Source organism: Hemibagrus wyckioides, linkage group LG12, assembly GCF_019097595.1.
Source record: "Hemibagrus wyckioides isolate EC202008001 linkage group LG12, SWU_Hwy_1.0, whole genome shotgun sequence".
NCBI lineage: Eukaryota > Metazoa > Chordata > Actinopteri > Siluriformes > Bagridae > Hemibagrus > Hemibagrus wyckioides.
Genome location: NC_080721.1, coordinates 14253500 through 14280550, shown reverse-complemented (window position 1 = coordinate 14280550; position 27051 = coordinate 14253500). Strand labels below are relative to the sequence as shown.

The 27051-nt window shown below is 40.4% G+C and overlaps 1 protein-coding gene across 5 annotated transcripts; it reads left to right on the top strand.

Moving 5' to 3' along the window:
• The first annotated feature begins 356 nt into the window (after positions 1-356).
• On the top strand, positions 357-24212 carry LOC131362773 (uncharacterized). 5 transcript variants are annotated; one of them, XM_058405039.1, is made up of 14 exons: positions 357-619; positions 6590-7015; positions 10097-10528; positions 19310-19738; positions 19870-20130; positions 20265-20510; positions 20590-20835; positions 20954-21211; positions 21336-21638; positions 21800-22069; positions 22174-22257; positions 22381-22442; positions 22692-22717; positions 23895-24003. In XM_058405039.1, the coding sequence occupies exons 1-12, from the start codon at positions 609-611 to the stop codon at positions 22418-22420; spliced, it is 3006 nt and encodes a 1001-aa protein (XP_058261022.1). In that variant the 5' UTR covers positions 357-608; the 3' UTR covers positions 22421-22442; positions 22692-22717; positions 23895-24003. The 5 variants fall into 5 exon arrangements, with proteins under 5 accessions (XP_058261022.1, XP_058261026.1, XP_058261024.1 ...); XM_058405043.1 differs by lacking the exons at positions 22692-22717; positions 23895-24003 and adding exons at positions 888-1846; positions 2408-2627 and having other exon boundaries at positions 22381-22520; XM_058405041.1 differs by lacking the exons at positions 22381-22442; positions 22692-22717 and adding an exon at positions 24199-24212 and having other exon boundaries at positions 23895-24019.
• Positions 24213-27051: the final 2839 nt, after the last annotated feature.

Here is a 27051-nt window from a genome sequence, read left to right as displayed (position 1 = left end):
ATAGCAGTGTGTTAACAAAAGTGAGTAAAGCTCAAAATCCTTATAATATCTTTTATTTCAATAAACGCAAATGAACTGGGAACACTGTACATTCAATTCTAAATCAAAACATGAACAATTTATCAAATTTGTTATTTATATATACACTATATTGCCAAAAGTATTCGCTCACCTGCCTTGACTTGCATATGAACTTAAGTGACATCCCATTCCTAATCCATAGGGTTCAATATCACATCGGTCCACCCTTTGCAGCTATAACAGCTTCAACTCTTTTGGGAAGGCTGCCCACAAGGTTTAGGAGTGTGTTTATAGGAATATTTGACCATTCTTCCAGAAGCGCATTTGTGGTCACACACTGATGTTGGACGAGAAGGCCTGGCTCTCAGTCCATATATATATATATATATAGCTGTGACCTCAGACAAGTGTGTTTTACAGCAAACCCTCCCACAGGCTGTCACGGAAACTTCACCATCCCCAGTATTTCCGTATTTCTAGAAGGTCTACTTTTAATACTTAAAGTATAGTTTTTGCTGAGCCAGTCTGGGATCTGAACTAAGAAGAGCAAGTTTTATACTCTGTAAGCCTTTTCAGCATGCATATGAATGGATACTGGGTAAGTGTTACATTATTGGTTTTGTTGATCATTCCAGAAAACAGTTCTGCCTTTTTTAACCAAATGTTTATCATAAAATAACTATAAAATCAACCTAACTTAAATATTCAAACTGTCATTATTTAGTGAATTCTTCTTACATGTATTTATTCAGAGGTGAGATGCTTTACTTTAGTTTTCTTTTATCTGCTGAATATACTTAAAGTAATATACATTATGTTCTCCCATTGAAAACAAATATGCTAATTCATCTTCTTTTTTTTTTAAGTCAGATGTGAGTATCAGGACATAAAAATTCTTTTTGATGTGTAATTTCAACATAAAACAATAACAAACACCTACATTTAAAAAGAAACAAGCTTATTTATTTGCATGTCCCACCCAACCACCATTATGAATGCAAATATATTCAGGTCACATGACCGTAAAAGCACCTGGCCAAACAAAGACAACATGTTGAACATTTTCCAAGAAAGCACAAACATGGTGAGTAAAAGTTTGATACTCAGTCACAAAACATTAAATCAATAAAAAACAATGCTAGTGGCTCGATGCACAAACTGACAAAATGCAGGGTATGGGCCTAACTGCTGCTAAATGGCTCAAAATAGTTCAGTTTAAATGCCTGGTCAAAGACAGGGCTAATAAGCCATATACAACAGAGCATGCAGTGAATAGTTAGGGGACATAATTTTGCATTGAAAACTGTTTTAATTGTAATGATTATGCAATTTGCCAACAAAAACAACTCGGATTTGTAACAAATTAGTCTGCTTTTGGCTTTCAGTAAATTAAAATATTATGCAGTGTCATGTGAGTCTCTGTTGGGAGTGAGCAGAAACAAAATACTGTAGCTTGAAGCCAACTTATCTTTCAAATAAGAAAGATGCCATGTTTTCATCCGATTTCAACTGCAGATAGCATTTCAATTCCTTTTTTCATTTCATTTCATTATCTGTACCACTTATCCGATCTATTCTTGGTTCACGGGGAGCCTGTGCCTATCTCAGGTGTCATCAGGCATCAAGGCAGGATACACCATGGACAGAGTGCCAACCCATCACAGGGCGCACACACAATGGCCAATTTAGAGACTCCAATCAGCCTAGAAGCATGTCTTTAGACTGTGGGAGGAAACCCACCAAGCACGAGAACATAGAAACTGCACATACACACAGTGAGCAGGAGCGAGACTCGAAACCAGGACGCTAGAGGTGTGAGGCAAAGGTGAGGAGGTGTGCCGCCACACTTCAATTCCTTCCACCTCGTAATTTCTGTACCTATGTGTATTCTACTTTTTGTAGGTTTGATAAGCAGGTGCACACCTCTTTTTCGCTAAATCTGTGACTTTTTTCTTGTTTCAATATTTTAATATGAGAATTCATCATTGTTGTGATATGCTAATTAGGACATGCAGAAGTGTCACATGACTTTGTGCTCCTCCTGTCTCATTTGCATATGCAAAAAAAATTTGGAGGATTTATTGAGTTATTGAAAACAGTATTTATTTAACCCTACTTTATACTGATTAAGCTTTCTTTCTGCTTTGTGCAGGTCTATTTTGAGAACTTATATTACTTTAAGCCTGTAAAAAATTTACAATTTAAGTTTTGTGAAATGTAAAGCACATTACTGAAATCTAACTGAACAGACGCTAACTCCATTCAATGTCTGCCGAGTTACAAGTGGTAAATTGCAATTTGGCAATTGCATTTACATATATTAGTTATGTAATATCGAAACAGCAAAAGCAGTTCCTTTTGCCTTTGTATTTCCTGTCATATACAGCTCTGGAAAAAATAAGAGACCACTGCCCAATCTCCAGATTAGAACCCTATTGAAAACCTCTGGAATGTCATCAGGAGGAAGATGGATGGTCAAAACCATCAAGCAAAGCTGAGCTGTTTAAAAGAAGAAGTGGTATAAAGAAAAAGAGTGGTATAAAGTTCCCCAACAGCAATGTGAGAAACTGGTGGAGAGCATGGAGCCAAAACACATGCAAATCAAGGTTATTCCACCAAATACTGATTTCTTAATGTTATTTAGCCAAAGCATTAAAACAATTTGTTATTTACATTTTGTTTTATTTGAATTATTAAAGCTCTGCTAATACTGCATGATCTTGGGTTATTTTGATGTTATATTTTGAATATAACAATAGTTATATTTAGAATTTAGGAGAAATATTGTCAGCAGTTCACAAATTGAGCTCCAACCAAAGCCAAGCTTGCTGATACTGTGGTCTATAACTCCTCCCTGAACTTCCTGCTGCCCTGTATCTCGCTTTCTCATTGGCTGGAGGTCATCACTGAGGTATTTTTTAGTCAGAACTCCTTTCACACTGAGTTTACAGGTTTTTAATCAGAAAAAAATATCTTAAATATAGTTATATCAGAAAAGATAAGCTTTACAATACCATCAAACAGAAATTACACAAACATTTGCTTAACCAGCCGTATCAGCAGCAGCACATTGCAAAATTAGATAGATAGATAGATAGATAGATAGATAGATAGATAGATAGATAGATAGATAGATAGATAGACACTGTCTAGGTGAGAGGGATCTGTGTAGCATGTAGGTAATGGTGTCCTTCACTCCCACCTTCTCCTGGTTTGCAAACTGCTGAGGGTGGAGGGCATAGTGGACCTGTGGCCTCATGTGGTGTAGCAGCACCCACTTCATGGCTGTCGTTATGTGAGACGTCAGGGCGACTGGCCTGAAAACATTTAGCTCTCCAGGGTGTGGTTTCTTTGGAACTGGGATGACACAGGATGTTTTCCACCTTCAAGGGACCATCTCCTGCTCCAGGCTCATGTTAAAGATGTTCTGCAGAGGGTCTCCCAGCTCCAATGTGCAGGCCTTAGTCATGGAGATACACCATCTGGGCCAGCTGTTTTCCTGGGATGAAGCCTCCTCAGCTCTCCATACAACTCGGCTGCTGTGATTGTGGGTTGAGGGACATTCTTCACTGTGCTTTTGGTTCCAGGAGGTAAACAGAAAGTAGAAGTGGGGGGTGCAGTGTACTGAGGTGTGAATGAGTTGGGGTAGTCAAACCGATTGGAGAATTTGTCCACATCTCCTTCATTGGCGTCACCCCACTTCAAGGTGCATCCACTGATTTTCAATCCTTGTTCCCCACAAAGACCATCTGGATCACAACCATTTTGCAGGGTTTCATTTACAGTCCTGAGCGAGAACTCTGATCTCATGTGTGATCTTGTGTTATTTCCTTATTATTTCTCATGTATGATTGGTTGTGAAAAGCAGTTTCTGGACCAGAGTTGTCTGCGATTCTTCCTATTGTGAAATCATGCAGTGTGAAACCTTGTATTGCCAATCCATTGTGCAGTGTGAACACAGCAAGCAACTGAATGCTCCCCCAGATAGTCATGCAGTGTGAAAACAACCATGATCCGATGACTTTGAAAATCATGCAGTGTGAACTCGGCATTAGGTGCAGAAGTATTTAACAAGTACTGGTCATTCCCTGTATGTGACATCTCTTGGTAGGCAAAATTTTTGGCTCAAGGGCCACACTGGGTTTTAAAATTTGACAGATAGGCTGGGCCAGTAGCAGATGGGAGTGTAGCACCTGTACTACCGGACCAATGGCAACTATGAAAAGATGCCAAAATTCGAAGAGAGGTAGGCTATTCCTGATGCAGTTGAGCTGAACAGTTGACAATTTTATTGCCCTTGAACACAATGAAAAAATGACACACTTCAAATGGTATTTAGAAAGAAAATAGAATGACGGAAGAGCGCTTCAAAATAACCAAGAAGAAAAATAAAGGTGATGCCCCTTTTTAGTTCCGTCTCCGTGTGCGCTATATGTTGATTCAAAATTAGGTTCCATGAATGTGTGTAATTCCGTTCAAAGATCGTCTACCAGTCCAGTTGGGCTAGGCTCGCCATCTTGGTTCATCCACAAATGATCTAGTACTTCAAAAAACCAATCTGCACAAATGGGGCAGACAATGAATATTCTGTCCTCCTTTTCTATTAACCTCATTAACTTCATTTTTTTTTCCATTCATAATGCATGTAACCAATTTCCCAAAGATGCATTTCTAACACAACAGATGGATTATTGACGTCAACAGTTACTGACATGTTAACAAATGAATTATTTGCAATATAACAATTTAACACCATGAAATTTTTTATACATCAAAGATTTTAACAGTAATGCGTAAATTACTTCTTACATTCTGTAATACATTCCAACTCACCCCTTCTAATGCAGTTTAACATTTTAAACAGTTTAACATGGACATGAATTCAAATATCGTTACTAGCTTATGCAAAACATACTGTTCGAACTTATAATTAATACACTTGCAATGTACCTTTCTTATAACAAATCACTCGGTATTATGTCATACCGTATACTGAATATATAAAAGAATTAAAACAAGTGCCATGCGTCTCACAACGCCATCCTGCACTACACTGTTCCTTTGCCAGGCTAGCACATCATGCTAATGAATTGCTAGCATTAGCCATCAGTTAATACAATAACACAATGATTCAGGTAATAAAGTTTGTTAAACCTTATCACTCGCGACCGAACAGTAACATTCCCGTGAACAGACTATATGTGCCAATGTTTATTTGGCCCTTTTTTCCCTTTATACAGTGTTCTCATACTCCGACTGGTTTTCCTTCCTAGAAAATTCAACTTCCGAAGAGAAAGCTAACATAACGTGCTGGCTAGCACCATTAGCAAAAATGTGTTTTTCCTCACTGGAGTTCTGATACATAAACCCAGCAGAATCGTCTCAGTTTCTTGCTTTCATCTGTTTTTGTTTCGAATTTCAAGTGCTTGTCTCACGAACATCCACAGAGAGGAAAAAACTGCAGGTCAGGAAAAATGCCGGCAAATTAGAGATTCTACTCTACTGAGACTCACAGCGCCCCCTTTGTTGGGATGCAGAACTACACCACATTGGTAGCCCTCATTCCCATATGGGTTACAGGAGGATGAACCAATATAAATCACATGTGAAACCCGTTACCTAAAACGGAAAGAAAACTCAGTTTCAGTGGGAGTAGTGTTGTTGGTCACACTTTTATGCCAGTTTTTCTTTGGTATATTCATTGTTAAACTAGGGATAAATGCAATAGCAAACTTGAAGAATGAATATCTGTTTTAAGATGTGCTTAGAGATGATAGACTCAGCTTTTTTTAATGAAGCTTGGTAGTGTTTTGAGTGCACCATCTAGAGGAATTAACTAAAACTCATGGCATTGCATGAAAAAGACAAAATAAAGGCGGTCATTAGGACAATTTTGTAAATAGTCTATGGGCCAAATTAAACAGCCCAACAGGCTGTAAGTGGCTTATGGGTCATAGTTACCCACCACTAGGATATGGGGTAGGTTGGCTAGATGGAAGCCTTTTCTCACTAATAATCAATATAAAAAATCCAAGCTAAAAAATGTTTAAATGAAACATTTTCGGTAGGCTCAGTCAGAGCTCAGGACAAAATTCCATTAAAAATTCATTAGCTGACTTGAAAGGTGCTGTACATAGGATATAAGATCTTAATCTCAAGCAGTTAACATGTTTTTTGCTTGTTAAAGATAAAGGAGTGTGTATAATTTAAGAGTCTAAATATGCCAGTTCATGCAAGACATGGCCTGACCACATAATACATAATGCAATTAAGATTGTGGTATTAATCTTACATTTTTTTGGAACCTTAACTGAGAAATAATAATATTGGTTGTGTCCATTTAATATCAAGAGGGTCTTTTGGTGCTATGTATCACCTGCCCTTTACGTGCCTGATAGGAGGAAAGGAAGAGAAGAGAATGAGAAGAGGAAAATCACATAATTTTACTATTTCAAATAAAACATTAACATTTTTTTCAGCTGTAAGTGTCCACCAGTACAGTGGTCAGTGCCAAAAATGTTGCAGCTTGCTATTATTTATTAAAATATGCTGTTAATTTTTTTTCCAGCTTTACATTTAAACAAAGAGAATCTATGGAAGAGTATCAGCAGACTTTAAGGTCATATAAACTGGATTTATGTCTACAAGCATTTCTGTACCAAAGAGAAGAAGACATCTGGAAAACATTTAAAAAAATAATGGCAGATGAATATGAAGAACGGAGTGATTTCCTGCTGGATCTGTTCTCACATGTGAAGAAGTATGAAAGTAAAACAGACAGGAGTATCCTTCCAGCATTGCTGTCAGTTCACCAGTTACTTCCTGCAGTCTGGTCCATAAAGCTCTCCGAGAGAAAAGTCTCCCTCCTCCTAGAAGTGCTGAAACTCCAAACACAGAAGAAACCAGTGGAGCTGATAGACTGGTCAGATGAAGAGAGTGAAGTGAGGAGTTTCCTTCAGTGTCTGCCCTACATCTCACAGCTCAGGTTTAAAGAGTAAGTTGTTACAGTTTTCTCAGACTTGTTTTAGTGCTCTGTGCTCCACAGATGGTAAAAGAACTGTTTAAATTAAAAAAAAAAAAAAAAAATCTGCAAATCAAAGTGACTGGCCCTGGCCCCGATTTTTAAATAAATATATGATTTTGTCAGTAGTGAAATGTAAACAATCATTTCATGTTTTTCTTACAAAAACATCCCAGATTTCCAGAGACATTTTAAGATCTTTTAATTTTAAAGGAATATATTTTTGTGCATTTGTTTTTCTCATTTAAATCTGAAAACCCCTCAGTCATCTGATCCAGGACACTTTGCTATAGTGAGCTAAAAGTCACAACTGAATAGACTGAAGAACAGGAGACTCTTTTTGTGACAAAGTTTATAGTAAAGCTCTAGTCATCATCTCTTCTAGAGTTCTCAGGAATCTGTCCCTCCTCTTCATGCACCTTATTTCCTGTTTGGTTTATTCAGTTACATAAAACTACCACTGATCTAGGATATACCAGAGAAGGGAACACCCCTAGCCAGGGCACTGGATGAGGCGATACCCCTAGTGGAGTGAGCCCTGATCCCTAGAGGCGAAGCAATACCGCACGCCTCATAGGCCTGGGTAATGGCTTTTACCACCCAGCGTGCCAAGTGTTGTTTGGAAACTGAATTACCCTTGTTCCAGCTCCCAAAGCAGACGAACAAGGAGGACTTATATAGCCTGCAGATCCCCTACCCATCTAAGGAATGCCAAGGCTAAAAGCAGAGCCATCTTAAGGGTCAGAAATGTCTCTGAGGCTGACTCCATGGGCTCAAAGGCTTCCAGCAACCTGTCCAGGACCACCGAGAGGTCCCAGGAGGGGACGCACGATCTGCAGGAAGGCCTCAGCTGCCTGGCACTGTGCAGAAAGCGAGAGACCAGAGGGTGCCTACCTAGCGAGGCCCCGAGGACAAGGGCATGGTTTGCAGCAATGGTGGCCACGTACACCTTTAAGGTAGAGGGGAAAGGTACAGAGAAAGGCAAGACTGTAGGAAACCCAGCACTGTACCAATCGGGCAGTGCGCTGGGTCCTGCTCACGCTGAGCACACCAGAGACTAAAAAACCTCCACTTAAGAGCATACAGCTTGCCAGTGGAGGGAGCCCTAACATTCAGCAGAGTCTCCACAACCTCTGATGAGAGGCCTGCCTCTAGGAACCGGTCCCCCTCCAGGGCCAGACCCAGAGCTTCCACATCTCTGGGTGGGGGTGGAGAATCTTCCCTCGTGCCTGAAAGAAGAGATCTTTCCTGACGGGAAAAAAAGCCCCATTGAGGAGGGTGCTCCCAGGAACCCTAGCCCTTGGCCATCAGGATTCCTTTCATGGCCCACCTGGCCGAAATGACTGATCTCAGGTCAGGTCTTGCCTGACGGGCTGCCACACAAGCCTTTTTCTCTGCCCTGCCAGGAGGCAGGCAGGTGAGGCTGGATGATGGTCCAGGCTTCTCACTGAGGTGAGAGATAAACTATTTAAATGGAGACAATTGATGTTTCACCTCCTGGTGCCGGTCGACAACAGTGCTGACAGTGTTGCAGAATAGGCCCTGAGGTGAAATTGGGGCGTCTAAAAGAAAGGACTTGTCCTTGTCCTTTATCCCTGTAAGATTGAGCCACAGGTGCTTCTCTCCTCACCCAAACAAACCACTCAAAGAGCATGTGTGTCATCCTCCGTAAGAAAATGCAGACATGGATGCACATACCTCTTAACATTTTTAGCCATATCTGCCTCAGACAAACACTCAACACTCATACAACGGAGTGCTTCCTGAAGACAAAAAAGCTGAATTAATATGGAAAAATATGAAGAAAAATTGCAGCTTATCCAAATTCAATACTTTCTTTATATCAGTGTTTTGATTTGCTCAGTGTTATGCTGCTCATATTTGACGTGTTTATTGGTTTATAAGTTTTGAAAATGGGAGCGTTACTAACTCACACAGGTGCAGTCATGTGGGCTTTTTATTTCTTATAATTAGAAATTTAAAACATACATTTTATTATATATGACTTTGTGTGGGTTTTTAATATTAGATAGCTAATTATTGTAATAATTGAGATGCTGAGACAAATGCAGATGTGGCAACTTTAATGAAACAAAAGCCCTGACCATGATTTTTAAATAAATATAGGATTCTGTCAGTAGTGAAATGTAAACAATCATTTCATGTTTTTCTTACAAAAACATCCCAGATTTCCAGAGACATTTTAAGATCTTTTAATTGTAAAGGAATATATTTTTGTGCATTTGTTATTCTCATTTAAATCTGAAAATCCCTCAGTCATCTGATCCAGGACACTTTGCTATAGTGAGCTAAATGTCACAACTGAAGAGATTGAAGAACAGGAGACTCTTTTTGTGACAAAGTTTATAGTAAAGCTCTAGTCATCATCTTTTCTGGAGTTCTCAGAAATCTGTCTCTCCTCTTCATGCACCTTATTTCCTGTTTGGTTTATTCAGTTACATAAAACTACAACAGGCTTACCCTTGTTCCAGCTCCCAAAGCAGACAAACAAGGAGGAGGCCCAACAGTCCGGGTTATTAAACAAATTTATGGTCAGAAGCACAGACACAAGTCAGATGATCAGTAAACAGAATAGACTGATCAAGGAAAATAAGACCGAGAACAAGGTACAGAAACTAGCTGAAACCAGGAGAACAGAAACAGTGAAGAAAAGGCTCTGTCCAGTCAGGCAGAACAGTACAAAACAAAGCAGTACAGTACTTCAGAGTCAATACTTCAGGAATGAGGTGTGTGTGAAAGTCTCTAAAAAATGTGTAGACTGAGTGCACATGTGATTGAGAACAGGTGAGTGTGATCAGAACAGAAGTCAGGTGACTGAACCAGGAATTGAATGTGCAGTATAGGAAGTGGAGTCCGGTGCAGCCGTGACTGTAGGCCGTGGTGCATGTTGGGAAGTGGATTGTGTGGATTTGTCATACCTGACAATTATCATGATGATGGAAGATAAATCTTAGTTTATCCAAAATTATTACCAATACAAAGTGTTTGGTTTTATATTTATTGTTATTTGTTTGTTGGTTTGTTTGCTTGTAGGAATGATTACAAGAAGCAGAAACCTGCAGAGTTCCTGATGAGTCTCCTCCATCACACTACAAAAAGTGACAGACACACAGGGAGGAAATCACTGGCGCTGTTAGCATCACTGTGCAATCACAAATCTTTTCCTTATGGTGAAAGCTCCACATTTAATAACAGTGATTTCCTGCTGGATCTGTTCTCACATGTGAAGCAGTATGAGAGTAAAACAGACAGGAGTGTCCTTCCAGCATTGCTGCCAGTTTACCGGTCACTTCCTGCAGTCTGGTCCATAAAGCTCTCCGAGAGAAAAGTCTCCCTCCTCCTAGAAGTGCTGAAACTCCAAACACAGAAGAAACCAGTGGAGCTGATAGACTGGTCAGATGAAGAGAGTGAAGTGAGGAGTTTCCTTCAGTGTCTGCCCTACATCTCACAGCTCAGTTTTGATGTGTAAGTTGTTACAGTTTTCTCAGACTTGCTTTACTGCTCTGTGATCCACAGCTGAAGATCTCAGAGCTCTTGTTAAATGAGAAATTTTACAAAGTGTAAAGTACATACTGTGTTTATAGACAAATTATACAGATTTAAACCTTATTACTAATCTGTATTGTCATTAGCTAGCTACCTTACCTCAATCCTGATTTATGTTGCTAATGATTATTAGCTTTTTAACTAAAGCCTAGTTCACACTACAGGATTTTAAGCCCGATTCAAGCCCGATTTGCAAATTAACGAGCTCGCCGACAGATCAGTCTGTGATCGTGGGAAAATCAGCGGGTGATCAGCGCTCGGAAATCTTTATGTGTGAACTACTCAACGATGCATCAAAGAGGCTCGCTGACACCTCGCTGACACCTCGAAGACAAAATCCAGATATCTGGCATGTTAAATATCTGGGAAGGTCGGCCGACTCGACATCATGTGGTGTCTATTGTAGCTACGACCTCCAGCCAATGAGAGAGCAAGTCAACAGGTTGAGGTCACCGGAAGAAAAGCAGCAGCAGCAACATGGCTTCGAAAATAGTGTGGACACAACATTTATTTTAATAAATTAAAATGTATTTAGAGAGAGACTCCTGTCGACGTCCATTTTCAAAACAAACTTCTACCGAAAGTCTCGCGTTATTTCCGGATCCACCTGTTGCGTGTGTTTTCGTGATAAAACGTGGTTTGGGGACAGTGTTGAGGCGTTGGGTGAAAAAGAGTTGTTGTCAGATGGTGTGGTGTGTGACCCCCTCTTGTGGATCATTTACGAAGCGTTGTGTAGTGTGAACAACACAAGGACAAAAAGACATACAGTGAAGTCATGTAGTCTGAACAACAAAGCGATCTGCCGACGGTTAAAGTCTTGTAGTGTGACCAAGCCTTAATGGATTGTCAGGTCATGCAGAGAGACTGAACACTGGAGGGAGCCCTCTCCTAAATTCTAATCACTCATTACTGGTTCCCACACACATAAAAGAGACTCATTCTCTTCATTCTATGCGTAGTATCATTCTTTAGAGTTCATCTAAAGCCTTACTGTTCAATGCCTTGATATTACTGTGTTTTGACCATATTTTTGTGACCTTGTTCTTACGAATTTTGCCTTACGATTTGGATTTGTCTCTGCTTTCTGATTTCCTGGTTTTGACCTATTTGCTACGTTGTTTGACCACGTTCATTAAATCTGCGAATGGATTCCAACACTTCTGCCTCTGGCAATTCCTTACATGGATATTAAGCCTTTTTCTGGGGGCCCATGTAACAACAGTCATTGCATCATGCCAGCAGATGGAGCCCTTGACCGTATTTTGATTAGCGGCATGCTAACAACACTGCCATGCAAAGTATCATTCCCTGAACCTTACCAAGCCATTGATTGTGGATTACTCTGATTGTGGATTAATGTGTATGGAGTCTTGCTTTACGTTTCTGGTTACTGTGTTTGCCCTGTGTGATTTATCAGTTTTGTTTGCTAGTGTTTTGCTTCTCCAGTTTTGACCTTTTCCCATTCATGATTATTGCTTGTCGATTTGGATTGTTAAATAAAGATGTCACACCCCAACCTTGCAAAGAAAAGGCAAAATCACAATTAACATCTTCAAAGTACATCTGATGACACTCACTATTTCCAGCATAACTTCAAGAAACTATAAAAAAAAGAAATAAGGCTACAGTATTTAACACCTCACAAGGAAAAGTCAATTTTATTACAGTCCGCCTTGAAAATGCATTTGTAAAGTTTGATTTGATTGCAAATCGATTTGACTTGATTCCTTTTACAAGAAAAAGCTTGAGGCTTCTGCACAAGATCCCCGAAAGCTCCACAACATCTTCTCTGCACTACTCAACCCTCCAACTCCACCTGCTCCATCCTCCCTGACCGCTGAGATTGAGAACATCTGCCAGACCTTCACGTCTGCCCCTACTTTATCTGCATTACACAGCCAGGACTCAGCTACTCCTTCACTGAAGAACCTCTCAACCATAGCAGCAGAAGAGGTTTTGCAAATCATCCACTCCCCCAATCCCACCACCTGCCCACTGGATCCAATCCCTTCCACTATGCTCCAGACCATCTCACCTGACCTCCTGCCCTTCATCACCACTGTCATCAATAGATCCATTACATCAGGACAGGTACCAACTGCCTTTAAGCAAGCAAGGGTTATCCCTATACTAAAGAAACCTACTTTGGATCCCTCTGACATTAATAATTACAGACCAGTATCACTCCTCTCCTTTCTTTCAAAAATTCTTGAACGAATTGTTTATAATCAGCTGTCTGACTATCTCTTGCGGAATAAACTCCATGATCCCAACCAGTCTGGCTTCAAAGCAGCACATTCTACAGAGACTGCCCTTTTGGCGGTCACTGAGAAACTACATACTGCTAGATCAGCCAAGCCAGCATTTGACACGGTTAACCACAAGACTCTCTTGTCCACCCTCAGGAGTCTTGGAATTTGTGGAACAGCATGGGAATGGTTTGCTTCCTACCTGGATGGTCTCTCATATCAGGTAACATGGAAGGGATTGACATCTGCCCCATGCAGACTCTCTACTGGTGTACCACAAGGCTTAGTACTTGGTCCTCTCCTTTTCTCCCTCTACACTCACACTCTTGGCAAAGTGATATCCTCACACGGCTTTTCATACCACTGCTATGCTGATGACACCCAACTTATCTTCTCCTTCCCTCCCTCAGATACCACAGCTTGTACCCGAATCTCAGCATGTCTGGCAGACATTTCATCCTGGATGACAGCTCATCAGCTGAAACTTAATCCTAGCAAAACTGAACTGCTGGTCATCCCAGGTGATTCATCCCCAGACAGGGATCTTGCATCATCTCTGGACAACTCAATGATCTTCCCTTCAGCCACTGCTCGCAACCTTGGGGTAACCATGGGCAATCAACTGTCCTTTTCCTCCCATGTTGCCAATGTGACATGCTCATGTCGGTTTCTACTGTACAACATCAGAAGGATCCGACCATTTCTATCCACACAGGCTACTCAAGTGCTTGTTCAGTCTCTGGTCATTTCGAGACTGGACTACTGCAACTCTTTACTGGCAGGTCTTCCTCTGAATGCAACTAGTCCACTGCAAATGATCCAAAATGCAGCTGCATGGCTTGTATTCAACCTGCCTAAGTTCTCCCACACCACCCCACTGCTGCGTTCCCTCCACTAGCTGCACGCATCAGATTCAAAACACTGATGCTTGCCTACAAAGCCAAGAATGGACCAGCACTATCTTACCTCAAAGATCTTATTACTCCTCACACTGCTCCTTGCTCCCTCTGATCCACTAGCACTGCCCGACTGGTCCCACCATCTCTGTTCTGGCACCGAGGTGGTGGAATGAACTTCCCCCAGATGTCCACACAGCAGAGTCTCTGACTGTCTTCAAACGACGTCTTAAGACCTAACTTTTCCTGAGGCACTTAAACTAGCTCTTACCTTTCACTGTTTATGGTTTATTTAAAAAAAAAAAAAATTTAGGCGAATGGTATCCTGAGTCTATGACCTATTGAACCAGTGTTAATGTTTTCAATGATAGTGACTTAAAGCACTTTTGTATGTCGCTCTGGATAAGAGCGTCTGCCAAATGCCAGAAATGTAAATGTAAATCAATTTTTTCTCCTGTCAGCCATTGTGAGTTAAAAATATATATTTTATTTAGTTTGTGCGATTTTGCTTATATCGCTTCACTTCACTTGCTTATTTCACAATTCACATATTTTAAGCTACAGACGCCTGCACTATTGATTCTGAAAGCAATAAAGCAGATTTCTTTCACCCTGGCAACACATGATGTCAGCCACTGGCTGAAATATGATTGGATAAATACTCTTATCATAAATATACACTACTTTAAGCAGCGCAACCAAGAGAAAAACTATGAAATGTAGAGAATAGACTATTGGGAATAATTTAATACACATTCATGGAAAAATATATTATATATATTAAAATGCAAGTCAGTGATTCAGATCACTGCTGATTAGGCCAGCTGAGAAGGACTTGCTGGCCCTGATGGCCCACCACTGTTAATATGTCTACATGAATTTCACATTCACATGAGTTACACATTATGGTTAATGATGGCTAAATGAGACAGTTTATGAATTTACTAAGAAGCCGGCAATTAATGGCTACACAGCTCATGATAGGTTCAGGAAATCTCAGTTTTAACTCCTCAGACAAGTTAACTGAACTCCTCCTTCACGTCTTGGGATTTGTTTAAACACGATGCGATGCAATGTTTAATCAACTTCCCTACATTAGAAAAGTCACCACTATTTCTAATCGCGACTCATAAATCTGGGTTAATAACTCAGTTTTTCTATTAGTGTTTTAACCATGTGCGTTCCCCACACATACTCAACTCGAGACTGCTCTTCTTCCTTATCCACACTTCCAATGACGCAACACATTAAAGGACAGAGCCATTACCAATCACCCTCATGCTCTTCCCGTTTGTGGCATTCTCTATTAATAGCCCATCAACTATTAACAAAATACAATATACACTTTATTTTATCTATTTGTATATATTCTTTTTTGTTCATTTTTTAAACATGAGTTTTAGTAACCTGGGTTACACCCTTCTCTCTGGAATATATGCACATCCCATTGCATTTTCAAGTGAATTACAGAAGCACTGACTGGTTTCTTTAAAGAAGAAATAAAAGCATCATTAAGACCTTGCAACAAGGACTGGATCACCAAGAAAATTGGGTTCCCTAACTAGGGATACTCAAACTTTTTAAGGGGGCATTGCTCCCCCTGTGAGCATCTGAGGGCAACATCATCATTGTCTCAAATCATTTGTTCAGTTTGAATGTCTCCAGTGTGACTCATATCATTCTTGGCCAGGCCCATCTCTTCCTTCTCTGACACAGGATTGAGTGGCACCATTCCAACTATTTGTATAGGGGATTTGTCCAAAGGCACAGAAGACCGTTCCAGGATTAGTCTTTGACACTAAGATATCAGGCTCAGCATGGCTTGATTCAGGCTCTTCAATACTCATTCCCTCTCTAATGGGCTCATCCAAATTTTCCTCCACAGGTCTGCATTGAGGTACAAGATCCCTTACAGGTTCCTCTGGATCACCATCCAAATACTCCTGTGCAGGTAAACTCTCCCCAATAAGATCAGGGGCAGGTAAGATGGATACAACTTCCTGAATGTGGGAATTGCTTAAAGCCTGCAATAATTTGAGTTTCAAATCCCATTGTTCTTCCAGGCTCATGACATGGGATTTGCTCATCCTCAGACTCTATGCATTCGGGAACAGCCTCTGACTCCTGCATCCACTCAACACCAGGTAAAGCCCTCGTTCCAGGCCTTCTGACTACTTCCTGTTTGGGTCTTTCTACAATTTTGGTTGCCTGCACAAACCCCCAAGGCAGCAATAAATCACAGTGCACTGTACACAGAGGACCTCTCTTTCCCTCTGGTTGAACAGTATACACTGGCAGGTCACAAAACTTTTTTTGACAACAACATAAACATCTTGCTCCCATTTGTCAGCTAGCTTCTGTTTAACTAATAATTGCACATTTCTTACGAGAACTCTGTCACCCTCTTCCAGAGTTGAAGCAGTCACACACTCGTTGAACCATCTTTTATTATGCTCAGCTCCTTTGCCAGCATTTTTGATAGCCAGCTCATAACTCTTTCACAAACGATTTCTCAGATCTTGCATGTACTGAGAGTGTGTTTTCTTGGGAATGTCCACTGGCAATCCAAAGGCCAGATCAACAGGTAGATGGGGTTGCCTCCCAAACATGAGTTCATAAGGGGTAAACCCCGTGGTATCCTTATGGGTGCAGTTATAGGCATGTACTAGAGACTTCACAAACTCCTTCCACCTAGACTTCTTTTCACTTTCCAGCATTCCCACCATTTGGAGGAGAGTACAATTAAATCTTTCCACTGGATTACCCCTCAGATGTTACAGTGTAGTCCTCACTTTATGAATTCCTGCAGTCTTCCACAGCTCCTTTATTGTGTGTGACTAAATGTCTGCCCCTTGATCACTATGTAGTTACTCTGGAAACCCAGAGTGTACCACAAAGTTGTTCCAGAGGCTCCTGGCAATGGTTTGGGCAGTTTGATTTCGAGTTGGTATTGCCACAGCATATTTTGTGAAATTATCTGTAATTACCAGTATGTTCTTGGTGTTGCTTTGATCTGGCTCCTGGGACAGAAAATCCATGCATCTAAGAGCCTGCTGGTTTGGATGTTCACCAAAGGAGCTGCTCTGTCCAGAGGTGTTTTTTGTGGACACAGTGTTCACAGGTTTTTACTCTTTTTTTCCAATGCTTGTGACATTCTTGGACAAAAGAACCTTGACCTGACAAGATCTAAGGTCCTTTCAATTCCTAGGTGACCCATGTCATCATGTAGGCTCCTTAACACCATGTTTCTCAATGCAGCAGACAGTGCCAAGTGATAGTGAGAGGCTCCACGATCTTGTCCCATCCTATACAGCACTCCACATTAACTCAAGTCGGTTCCACTCTTTTAACCACAAACCCATAGCAGTTAGTTGGCCTTTCAGGTTGCACAGCTTCACCCCATTCTCCACCCCTTCAATAACTACACTCAGCTCTGGATCTTTTCTCTACAGATCTGGTAGCTTCTGAGAGATGAGGAAGGTCTGGAAGACCTTGTTCCAACTCCTGCTGGAACTCACTAGGTAGAGTCCATCACAATGAGTCAGGGATTCAACTACGGTAATTGAAGAGTACGTGGGACCAGGCTTTTCAGATGGCCCAATCACCTGATGCCTTTCGCATATAGCATTTATAGTATCTCTCATGAGAACAGATGATTCATCTCCTGGCTCTATAAGATGACGTAGCATAAATTGCTTGATCGTTTGATTTTGGCTACCTGCTCTGTATTGCAGCTCAAAGTTGTAGGTTGATAAAATGGACAGCCAAAGGTAACTGGTGGCATCAAGTCTTGCTGATGTTAAAATGTATGTCAAGGGGTTGCTATCCGTAAGAATGGTAAATTCCGCACCGTATAGGTAGTCACTAAATTTTGAGATGACAGCCCATTTTAATGCTAATAACTTTATGTGCAGGGTACCCACTCTCACCATTGGTTAATCTTCTGCTGACAAAGGCTATGACTCATATCTGCCCCTCCTGCTCCTGATATCAAGCTGCACTGTGTGGAGCACATAGGGAAGCCGTGGGTTAGCAAAGCCCAAAACAGGTGCTGATGTGAGCTTGTCAATTACAAAGTCAAAAGCACTCTGACAATTTGTAGACCACTGATTACCAAATGGTTCTTTGGATTTCCATCTCTTACTACAGTTCTTCTGAAGAGGAGGATATTCTGTTGTAAGGTCAGTAAGAGGTTTAATGATTTTGGAGTAATCATGCACAAACCTCCAGTATTATCTGGGAAACCCCTAAAAGGACTTCAGCTCGTCTAGGTTTGTTGACTCCGGCCAAGTCTTTAAAGCCTCTACCTTTGCTCAGTCTCTATTCCATTTGATGACACAATCTGACTTAGATACTTTACTGAGGTCTGGAAGAACCAGCACTTTTCAGGAGACAGTTTCAGCCCATACTCTTTGAGTCAGTTGAGGACTTGCAGCAGCCGAGATTCATGCTCTTCTAGAATCTTTGAGAAAACTATGAGGTCATCGATGAAAACCAGTACTTGCTTCTTGTTCAGGTCTCCCATACACTGTTCCACTAGTTTTGGAAAGTGCATTAGTAGTCCCTTGCAGCATCCTGTTAAATTCCCAGAATCCAAAGGGGCAAACAAATGCAGTGTTTTTGTCAATGAGAACACCCTCTGCAGAATTGTGTCAGAAGATAGTGGGCTCATTCACTTTCTGTTATGTCTCCTCATCTGTTTGCTGCACTCAGTAACTTGTAAGTGGTACAGGTAATCTGATGGTCTGAGCTCTGAATTTCTGTCACCCTTACATTAGTCAAGCAGGGAGCTAGGGCAGTACTTACTGGTGGAACAGTGGCCTGTGGTTATGTAAAACCAATTGTGTATTGCATATACTTATACAAATATATGTGTATATTAAAATATATATATAGATATAAATATGTATATAATATAAATAATAATAATATAATTCAATATATTATATATAATATAATAATATAATCATTAGGTTACTTTGGAAATGTAATAGGTTACAGATTACAAGTTACTCTGTTTAAAATGTAATAAGTAGTGTAACTTTTCAATTACTTTATAAAAGTAAAGTAACTGATTACACTGAATTACTTTTTGATTACTTTTAAGTTTCTAATGGATATTGGAAACCAGATGCAGTACACAGTGAAGTGAAACAACGTTCCTCCTAGACCAGAGGTGCTAAACATAACAAAGACAAAGTACAGTGATGCAGACAAACATAGATCTAAACATAGAGATAAAACTAAACTATACTTAAGGTGCAATAACTAGTAATAATAATATAGGATAATAATAATAATAATAATAGGATGACTAATGTGACTAAAACAACAAATTATTTATTATTTATAAACCAAATCAGTATGCATTTGAAGTGAAATTATTTGCTCCTTAGTTTACTGCGGCACATGCAGTAATAAACTGGGTCAAATGACGACACTCACCGTGTCTCTATTAACTGGTTTACTGTGAATCTTATGTGGTCTTTTTCAGTCTCTGCATGTTGTATTTTTGTGATATTCATGTTCATAAATGTAATCACTTCTTCAACAAGGTTTTATTTAGATTCTGCATCCATGCAGTTTTTGGTGAATCTGAGCATCGCAGCAGTCGACTGTCAATCGGATAATGGAGAGAGTTTTACTGAGCTGCTGGCATCAGTGTGCAACTATGACACATTCCCTTTTGGAGAAGAGTTTCATGACCGCCATGAAGAACAGTGTGATTTCCTGCTGGATCTGTTCTCACATGTGAAGCAGTATGAGAGTAAAACAGACAGGAGTGTCCTTCCAGCATTGCTACCAGTTTACCAGTCACTTCCTGCAGTCTGGTACATAGATCTCTTAGAGGGAGATGTCTCCCTCCTCCTAGAAGTGCTGAAACTCCAAACACAGAAGAAACCAGTGGAGGTGATAGACTGGTCAGATGAAGAGAGTGAAGTGAGGAGTTTCCTTCAGTGTCTGCCCTACATCTCACAGCTCAGGTTTGATCTGAATGCTGCATCTTCATACATCAACCCGTACACCCTTGCTTATTAATATTTAGTTTAATTAAACAATAATTTAAAAGTTTCCCTATTTATGTTTTTATTATTGTTAAAACTGTCTGTTTTAGATGTGAAGAAAATTTTATTTTACATTTAAGTAAAGCAATTGTTGACCACACAGAAGACACGAAGCTGGTGAGGGCTTTCTTTGCTGCTGTGGACTTCATCTTCATTATAGATTGGGTTTTAACCACTCGTGAGTGCAGGGCTGTGGGAAAATTACTGAATCTCTCAGACTCTAAACTCAAACTCACTCTGAAACCCCAAGCCATCTCTCTCCGAGGGGCCAGACTTCTCTTCAGACACACCACACACCTACAGAAACTCTGGTATGTGTTATTAATCAGTTTCTTTATTTTCACTCCAGTCTATGTAACATCATTAAGGTTTGACATGTTTTAGTGAAATTGATCTGGACTGTGAATTTCTCTTTGATGAATGTGTTTGTGTGAACGTTTGTCAGCCTGAGTGAGCGTGTGGTAGGGAGGATGGTACGAGCATTTCGTGCAGTGAGAGCCGGTGGCTCTTTGGTCATTGAGGAGCTCTGTCTGGACTTTAACAGCTCAAACCCAGAGATCTTCAGATTTCTGAGCAGTTTGTCTTCCCTCCTGAACATCTGGACTGTTCACTGTGTGAACCTCACTGAGTGCAGGATGGAGGCTCAGTCTCTCATCAGCCTCATGTGTCATCCTGGCCATTTCAATATCAGGTCAGTTCACAGTTTACATCTTTATTGTGGAAAAGTGGTCAGTATTTTTTATTTATAAACATCATGTGTCTGTGTGTAGATTATCAAAAGTGACTCTCCAGCAGTTTACTGGTCTGCTGTATGAGGCTCAGGATGGGGAACTGACCCGCTTTTTCCTGGAGAAGGTGGGAGGAGACCTGACTTCCTGTTCTCTTAGTTGGGAGGAGCTTATCTATTTTCTCCAGCAGCGAGTTTGCCGCATTAGTGTGAACATCAGAAAGAGCAAAATCACATATAAACACACCAGAGAGATTCTTCCTCTACTGTCTGAAATTCAGTTTAAACGGTAAGAAGGTAGAAATGTAACGTGTAACAAATCTCTTATTGTCTCTCCTGTATTGGATTAACAGAAGAGTAATATTGAGAGTTAAATTTATGGATGGATGTGTTTGTAACCTCCACAGATTGAACCCCAGTGTTGCGCTGTCAATCATCAGAGAGATCTATGAGACTGGCTCTGCTCACTGTGTGTCCAGTCTGTTGAGTTCAGTACACAACTGTATCAACCTGAACAATACACAGCTGGACTCATACCACTGTACTGCCCTGTGCTTCACCCTCCAACACTGTACATCTGTCTCTCTGAGCCTGCTGTGGACCTCCATACCAGAGGGGGAGCTGGTGAAGATTCTGCCTCTGTTCAACAGAGTTTCTCAGCTCAGGTAACTCAGATGTTCACATGGACAATACTTGGAAAAGAAATGTTTAAGTAATAGAAATTGCAGTAGTAGATACAAATAAATAAATGTTTGTAACACTTAAAATGCTTCTTTTCTTTGCTCTCAGTGTTGACAGGTCCCTGTTGCTGAAGATACTCCACTGTTGCAGTATCTCTGAGCTCCAGCAGGGGGCAGCAGCAGCAGTTTTCTCTGCTCTGCAGAACAGACTGGACTTCTCATGTAGCACTGGATTAGATCTGAGCACAGAAACACAGAATAACACTCTGAATCTGACCACTGAGGACTGCAGAGACATCAGCACTGCCATCCAGAAATCTCATCAACATACAGAGCTCATTCTAGAGGACTGTGAGCTGGAGGACACTGGAGTGGACATGTTCTTACTTATTGTACATACTGTGAGACTACGGTGAGACACATACAGGACAAAGCTCAGTCAAGACTCAGTGGCAGAAACTGAAATGTACATTGTGTGATTATTAAAGGTTTAACTGGCTGTGTTCTAAATAGTCTCTCTCTCTCTCTCTCTCTCTCTCTCTCTCTCTCTCTCTCTCTCTTGTTCTTACTCAGCTGTAGTAAACCTCTATTGCTCCGGTTCCTGGCTCTTCTCCGTGTGATGAATGAGTCAGACTGTATGAGACATGTTATGTCCCTCTCAAAGGCTCTGAATAGAGAAATGGACCTCAGTGAGACACCTCTGGACCTCCATGACTATAGATCATTAGCTTTGTTTCTGGAATTTTCTGATGGTCTGTCAGAACTGGACCTCAGCCACTGCAAGCTCACTGATCACGGCCTGGAGCTGCTGTTACCACATCTGGATAAAGTAGAGGTCCTGGAGTGAGTATACACTGTGTGTGTGTGTGTGTGTGTTTGAGAGTGTGTGTGTGTATTATCTGCAGTTACATTTGCACTCATTGTATGTGTATGTTTGTTGTTATTAGTCTGAGTCACAATACCATAGATGACCGTTTAGCAGGAAGAATCTACACAGTTGTTTCCACCAGCAGCAACATACAGACAGTTCGGTAGGTTTGTGCGTGTGTGGTTGTGGTGCTTGTACACACTTACTGTACACTGGATATATGTATATTGATGGTTATGGACCTTTTTAATCAAAGTTTAAATATATATATTTTTTGTGTGTTTAGACTCTTCAACAACAGAATTACTCATAAAGAGCCTTTCTAAAAGACAAGCGCTTCGAGATCTGGTGATGACCGTGGACTGTTTTCATACTTCTATTAAACAGTATAAGGAGTAAAGAATTGTATATCAACAAGTTAACCAGTGACAGACATCATTACTCTGTCTTAATTCTACTGTTCTTTTAGTACTGTGTTTGTTTTGCTGTAGTTCCTGTCTATTCAATTAGTTCATTCAAAAAGTTTCATGGCTTGAGATTTGACACATCAGTTATGTCTATTTTATTTCATGTCTGTATTTGAAATCATGATTTTAGAAGGAGTAAGGAGGAAAGGAAATGGGGTATGTGATTTATTTATTTTGCCTGTTTCTTTATATAATTCTTTCTATTAATTAAGAACAACTTAAATGAATGAATGACATTACATACACCAATCCAACAAAGAAATCTCAATGATTTGAAAATCTGCACAATCATATCATTAGTAAAGTAAATGAACCTCTCAGACAGAAGATCCACACCCTGCAGACGTCAGATATTTAACCGCAGATATGATATGACTCCTCATTTGGGAATCTCTGACTTAATTTAGATTTGCCAGTTTGAAAAATAAGCTGACCAAGCACACATCCGCTACTCTTACATACAAATTCAAGTGTTTTTCCTAATTTTATCTATAAAAAAAACTCCTCAGAATAAACTGTCTGATTAATCGATTGTACAGAAATATCGTTTACCATCAGATAAGCACAAGGTGGCAACACAGACACAGAAATAAATTCAAAGTGATATCTAAAAACATCTTTAACTGTCTTAGTTACAAAGCTACAATATTTCTAATGGATTTGGAAGACTTGTGTAAAAGAATCTCTGTATTTAGATTTAAACCAGGATTGGATCTTGGGGAAAGAGATGTAATTGTAGCTGTAGTTTAGTTTAATTATAGACCCTGTTTAATCTGTAGTCAAGATTTACATTTAGTAACAAGATATGATAAAAAAAAACATGGTACAATGATCATAGAAATTAATATTTTTAAATACATTTTTCTGAGACCTTAGTAGAGATGCTGCCCTGTGTACAGCACATGATCTGTGTGGGTGATATGGGAAGTGATAAAAGGGATGTTTTAAAAGGAAAAGTGAAAGGAAATTATGATAGAACAGTGACACTAAACAACGCAAACAGAGTTAAAGGAGAAGAGCAGAGGAAACTTCTCTATAATGTAAACAACAGAGATGGTGCTGCATTTAGTCCACTGCCTCTCAAGCTTGATTCAACTAGCAGACAAATTTGACAAATGGGGAAAAGGAGAGAGAGAGTACACCCATATATCTAGCCTATTTCTTTATGTGTCTGTTTGTGTTATATGTATATTCCAAAAGAAATATTGTTAAATGCATAATAAAGAATGTAAAAAAACAGCCAAAATTGCTGTGTGTAAGTGTAAAGACTATAGTAGTTGTGTCATTGTATTATAATGATGTGTAAGTGTATTATTGTGTGTTTGTGTTTTAGAGACTGAGAGAAAGATAGAGAGGAGGGAATAAAGGCTATAATGAAAATGTGTTTGTCAGGTGAAGGTAACAAGGTCACCCCTCATCCTCCAGGTGTCCTTCATCCTTTCCCTTATTGTGAGGAGTGTGAGTATGGACCTATATCATACACACCTACTGCAGGCAATAGCTTTGTTCAAAGGCAGGAACGTATCTGGTTTGTTTCACACAGAACACTAGCAGAGAAAAAATTCACACATTTCTATGTATTTCTCTGCCTCTCTCTCTCTCTCTCTCTCTTCACCCTCTGGTGTTTATCTTTTAAGCTCTTACTCTAAGGACTTCTACGCTCGGTTTGAGGCACAGAACAACACAACAGCAAGGAAGAACAACACAACAGCACTCCATCTGGCCCTCACACACCTGGACTGCAAAGACTCCTACGTTCGAATGCTGTTCATAGATTTCAGTTCAGCATTCAACACAATCATCCCTCAGCAGCTGATTAAGAAGCTGAGTCTCCTGGGCCTGAACACCTCTCTCTGCAACTGGATCCTGGATTTCCTGACTGGGAGACCTCAGTCAGTCCGGATCGGGAACAGTATCTCCAGCACCACCACACTGAGCACTGGAGCACCTCAGGGCTGTGTGCTCAGTCCATTGCTGTTCACTCTGCTGACTCACGACTGTGCAGCAATGCACAGCTCCAACCACATCATCAAGTTTGCCGATGACACGACCGTGGTGGATCTCATCAGTAAGAACGACGAGTCAGCATACAGAGAGGAGGTGCAACATCTAACAGCCTGGTGCAGAGCCAACAACCTCTCCCTGAACGTCGACAAGACCAAAGAGATGGTTGTTGACTTCAGGAGAGCACAGTGTGACCATTTTCTGCTGTTCATCGATGGATCCTCGGTGGAGATCGTCAAGAGCACCAAATTCCTTGGTGTCCATCTGGCGGAGAACTTCACCTGGTCACTCAACACCAGCTCCATCACCAAGAAAGCCCAGCAGCGCCTCTACTTCCTGAGGAGGCTGAGGAAAGCCCATCTCCCTCCCCCCATCCTGACTGTGTTCTACAGAGGGACCATGGAGAGCGTCCTGAGCAGCTGCATCACTGCCTGGTTTGGGAACTGCACCGTCTCAGATCGCAAGACCCTTCAGCGGATAGTGAGGACAGCTGAAAAGATCATTGGAGTCTCTCTCCCGTCTATCACGGACATTTACACCGCACGCTGCATCCGCAAAGCTAACAGCATTGTGGCTGACCCCATACACCCCTCACACACACTCTTACACACCCCACACACCCCTCACACACACTCTTACACACCCCACACACCCCTCACACACACTCTTACACACCCCACACACCCCTCACACACACTCTTCACCCTCCTGCCATCTGGAAAGAGCATTCGGAGCATTCGGGCCCTCACAACCAGACTGTGGAACAGTTTCTTTCCTCAAGCCATCAGGCTCCTCAACACCCGGGACTGAACTGTACTACACTCTCTCTCACACACACACACACACTCTCACTCAGGACTGAACTATATACAACTCTCTGTCTCTCTCACACACAGATACACACACACTTTCACTCTTGACTGTGTGGACGCACACACACACACACACACACACACACATAATTTATATTGTTCATTACTTACTGCACTACCTCTACCTGTCATCTGCTGCTATAGTTATATTTGTTTATTCTATTTGCACTACCTCAACCACTGCTGTTGTATTTTTGCACAATATATTTTTTTTACATCATTTCATTTTATCTTATTTTATTTCACTTACATTCCATTACACATATTCTTTCCTTTCTTTTTCGGCACTAAGTGTCCTGTGTTCTTTTTGTGTTGTCTTTCTTGTATTTATTGTCTTTTTTGCACTGTCTTGTCTATGCTCTGTTTGCACCTAGCTGCACACTGTGCACTTTACATGGCTAAGACAAACTTCTGTCCTAGCTCTGTGGTGGTGTTTTTGTGTTGAACCCTTTGTTGTTGTATGTTTATGTAGCACCAGGTCCTGGAGAAACATTGTTTCATTTCACTATGTACTGCGTCAGCTATATGTGGTTGAAATGACAATAAAGCTTCTTGAATCTTGAATCTTGAATCTCTCTCTCATTTTTATTTGGTTTGTAATTATTGCGGCATACTAAAGCATGTTGATCTGTCCATCCTTCCTTCCTTCCTTCCTGGTAATTCTGAACATATGCACATATGTCTTGAATGATATCAGCTTGTAGTCACAATGAAATTTAGCAAAGAAAGTTTCAGCAGCAATAATACATTATAAAACTTTAGAATGCCATTTGAGACTAATTAAATATATAGCTTATTTATACTGACCACATGAACACTTAAACTGTGTTATAAGCATAGTAGATCAGCGCTTGGTCAGATTATCATTCAAACTGTGGACACCGTGTCTGGAGAGTAGAGAGCATCAAATGAACAAAATTAGGATTATTTATTTAACAATTTAACATAGCAAATGTAAAATGTATTAAAACCGTATGTTGCAGGTGACTCGAGTGGGTTTGTAATTACTGTGGAAGAATGTTGATTCACTTATTAATTGAATCCCATATACACTTCCTTTAAACCAGGTCATTTCCTGAATGTTGTATTCGAAATTCTTCTACAGTATTAGCAAAGTACTGAAGGTGAAGTTTGCTATAGAAATGACAACATGTTAGAATAAACATGTTAATATAAACCTCTGCAACCATCACTGTATCATAGTATGCTTTGTATTTAAAAAAGTTCAACTGAGTGTGGCGAAGGGAGTCAGACCCAGTTTTAGTATAAATGCAGAAAACCAATTAGAACCAAAATTTAGAATTTTAATCAACTAAACCGACTATGCCACCCTGTTAGGTACAGGGAACCCTTGAACAATAATTCAAGTAAGCACACTGGTTTGTTAGTTCAAGAGGAGACAAAGTAGTGGATGCAGAAATACAGAAATACAAAACTTTATTAACAAAAATAGTTCATTACATACCACTCAATAATGCAATTTATTAAAATCACCAGGGCAAAAGCTCAACCACTACAATAAAAACCGGAAAGGACTGTCACCCACTTGTCTTCACACACATACACACACAGAGAGATAAGCAAACATGAATACACTAGGAGCCAGAGACAACC

Coding starts and splice junctions, on each gene's coding strand:
- LOC131362773 (XM_058405039.1), top strand. Junction 7,016..10,096: donor TCACAGCTCAGGTTTAAAGA/GTAAGTTGTTAC, acceptor GTTTGCTTGTAG/GAATGATTACAAGAAGCAGA. Junction 19,739..19,869: donor CCCTACATCTCACAGCTCAG/GTTTGATCTGAA, acceptor TGTCTGTTTTAG/ATGTGAAGAAAATTTTATTT.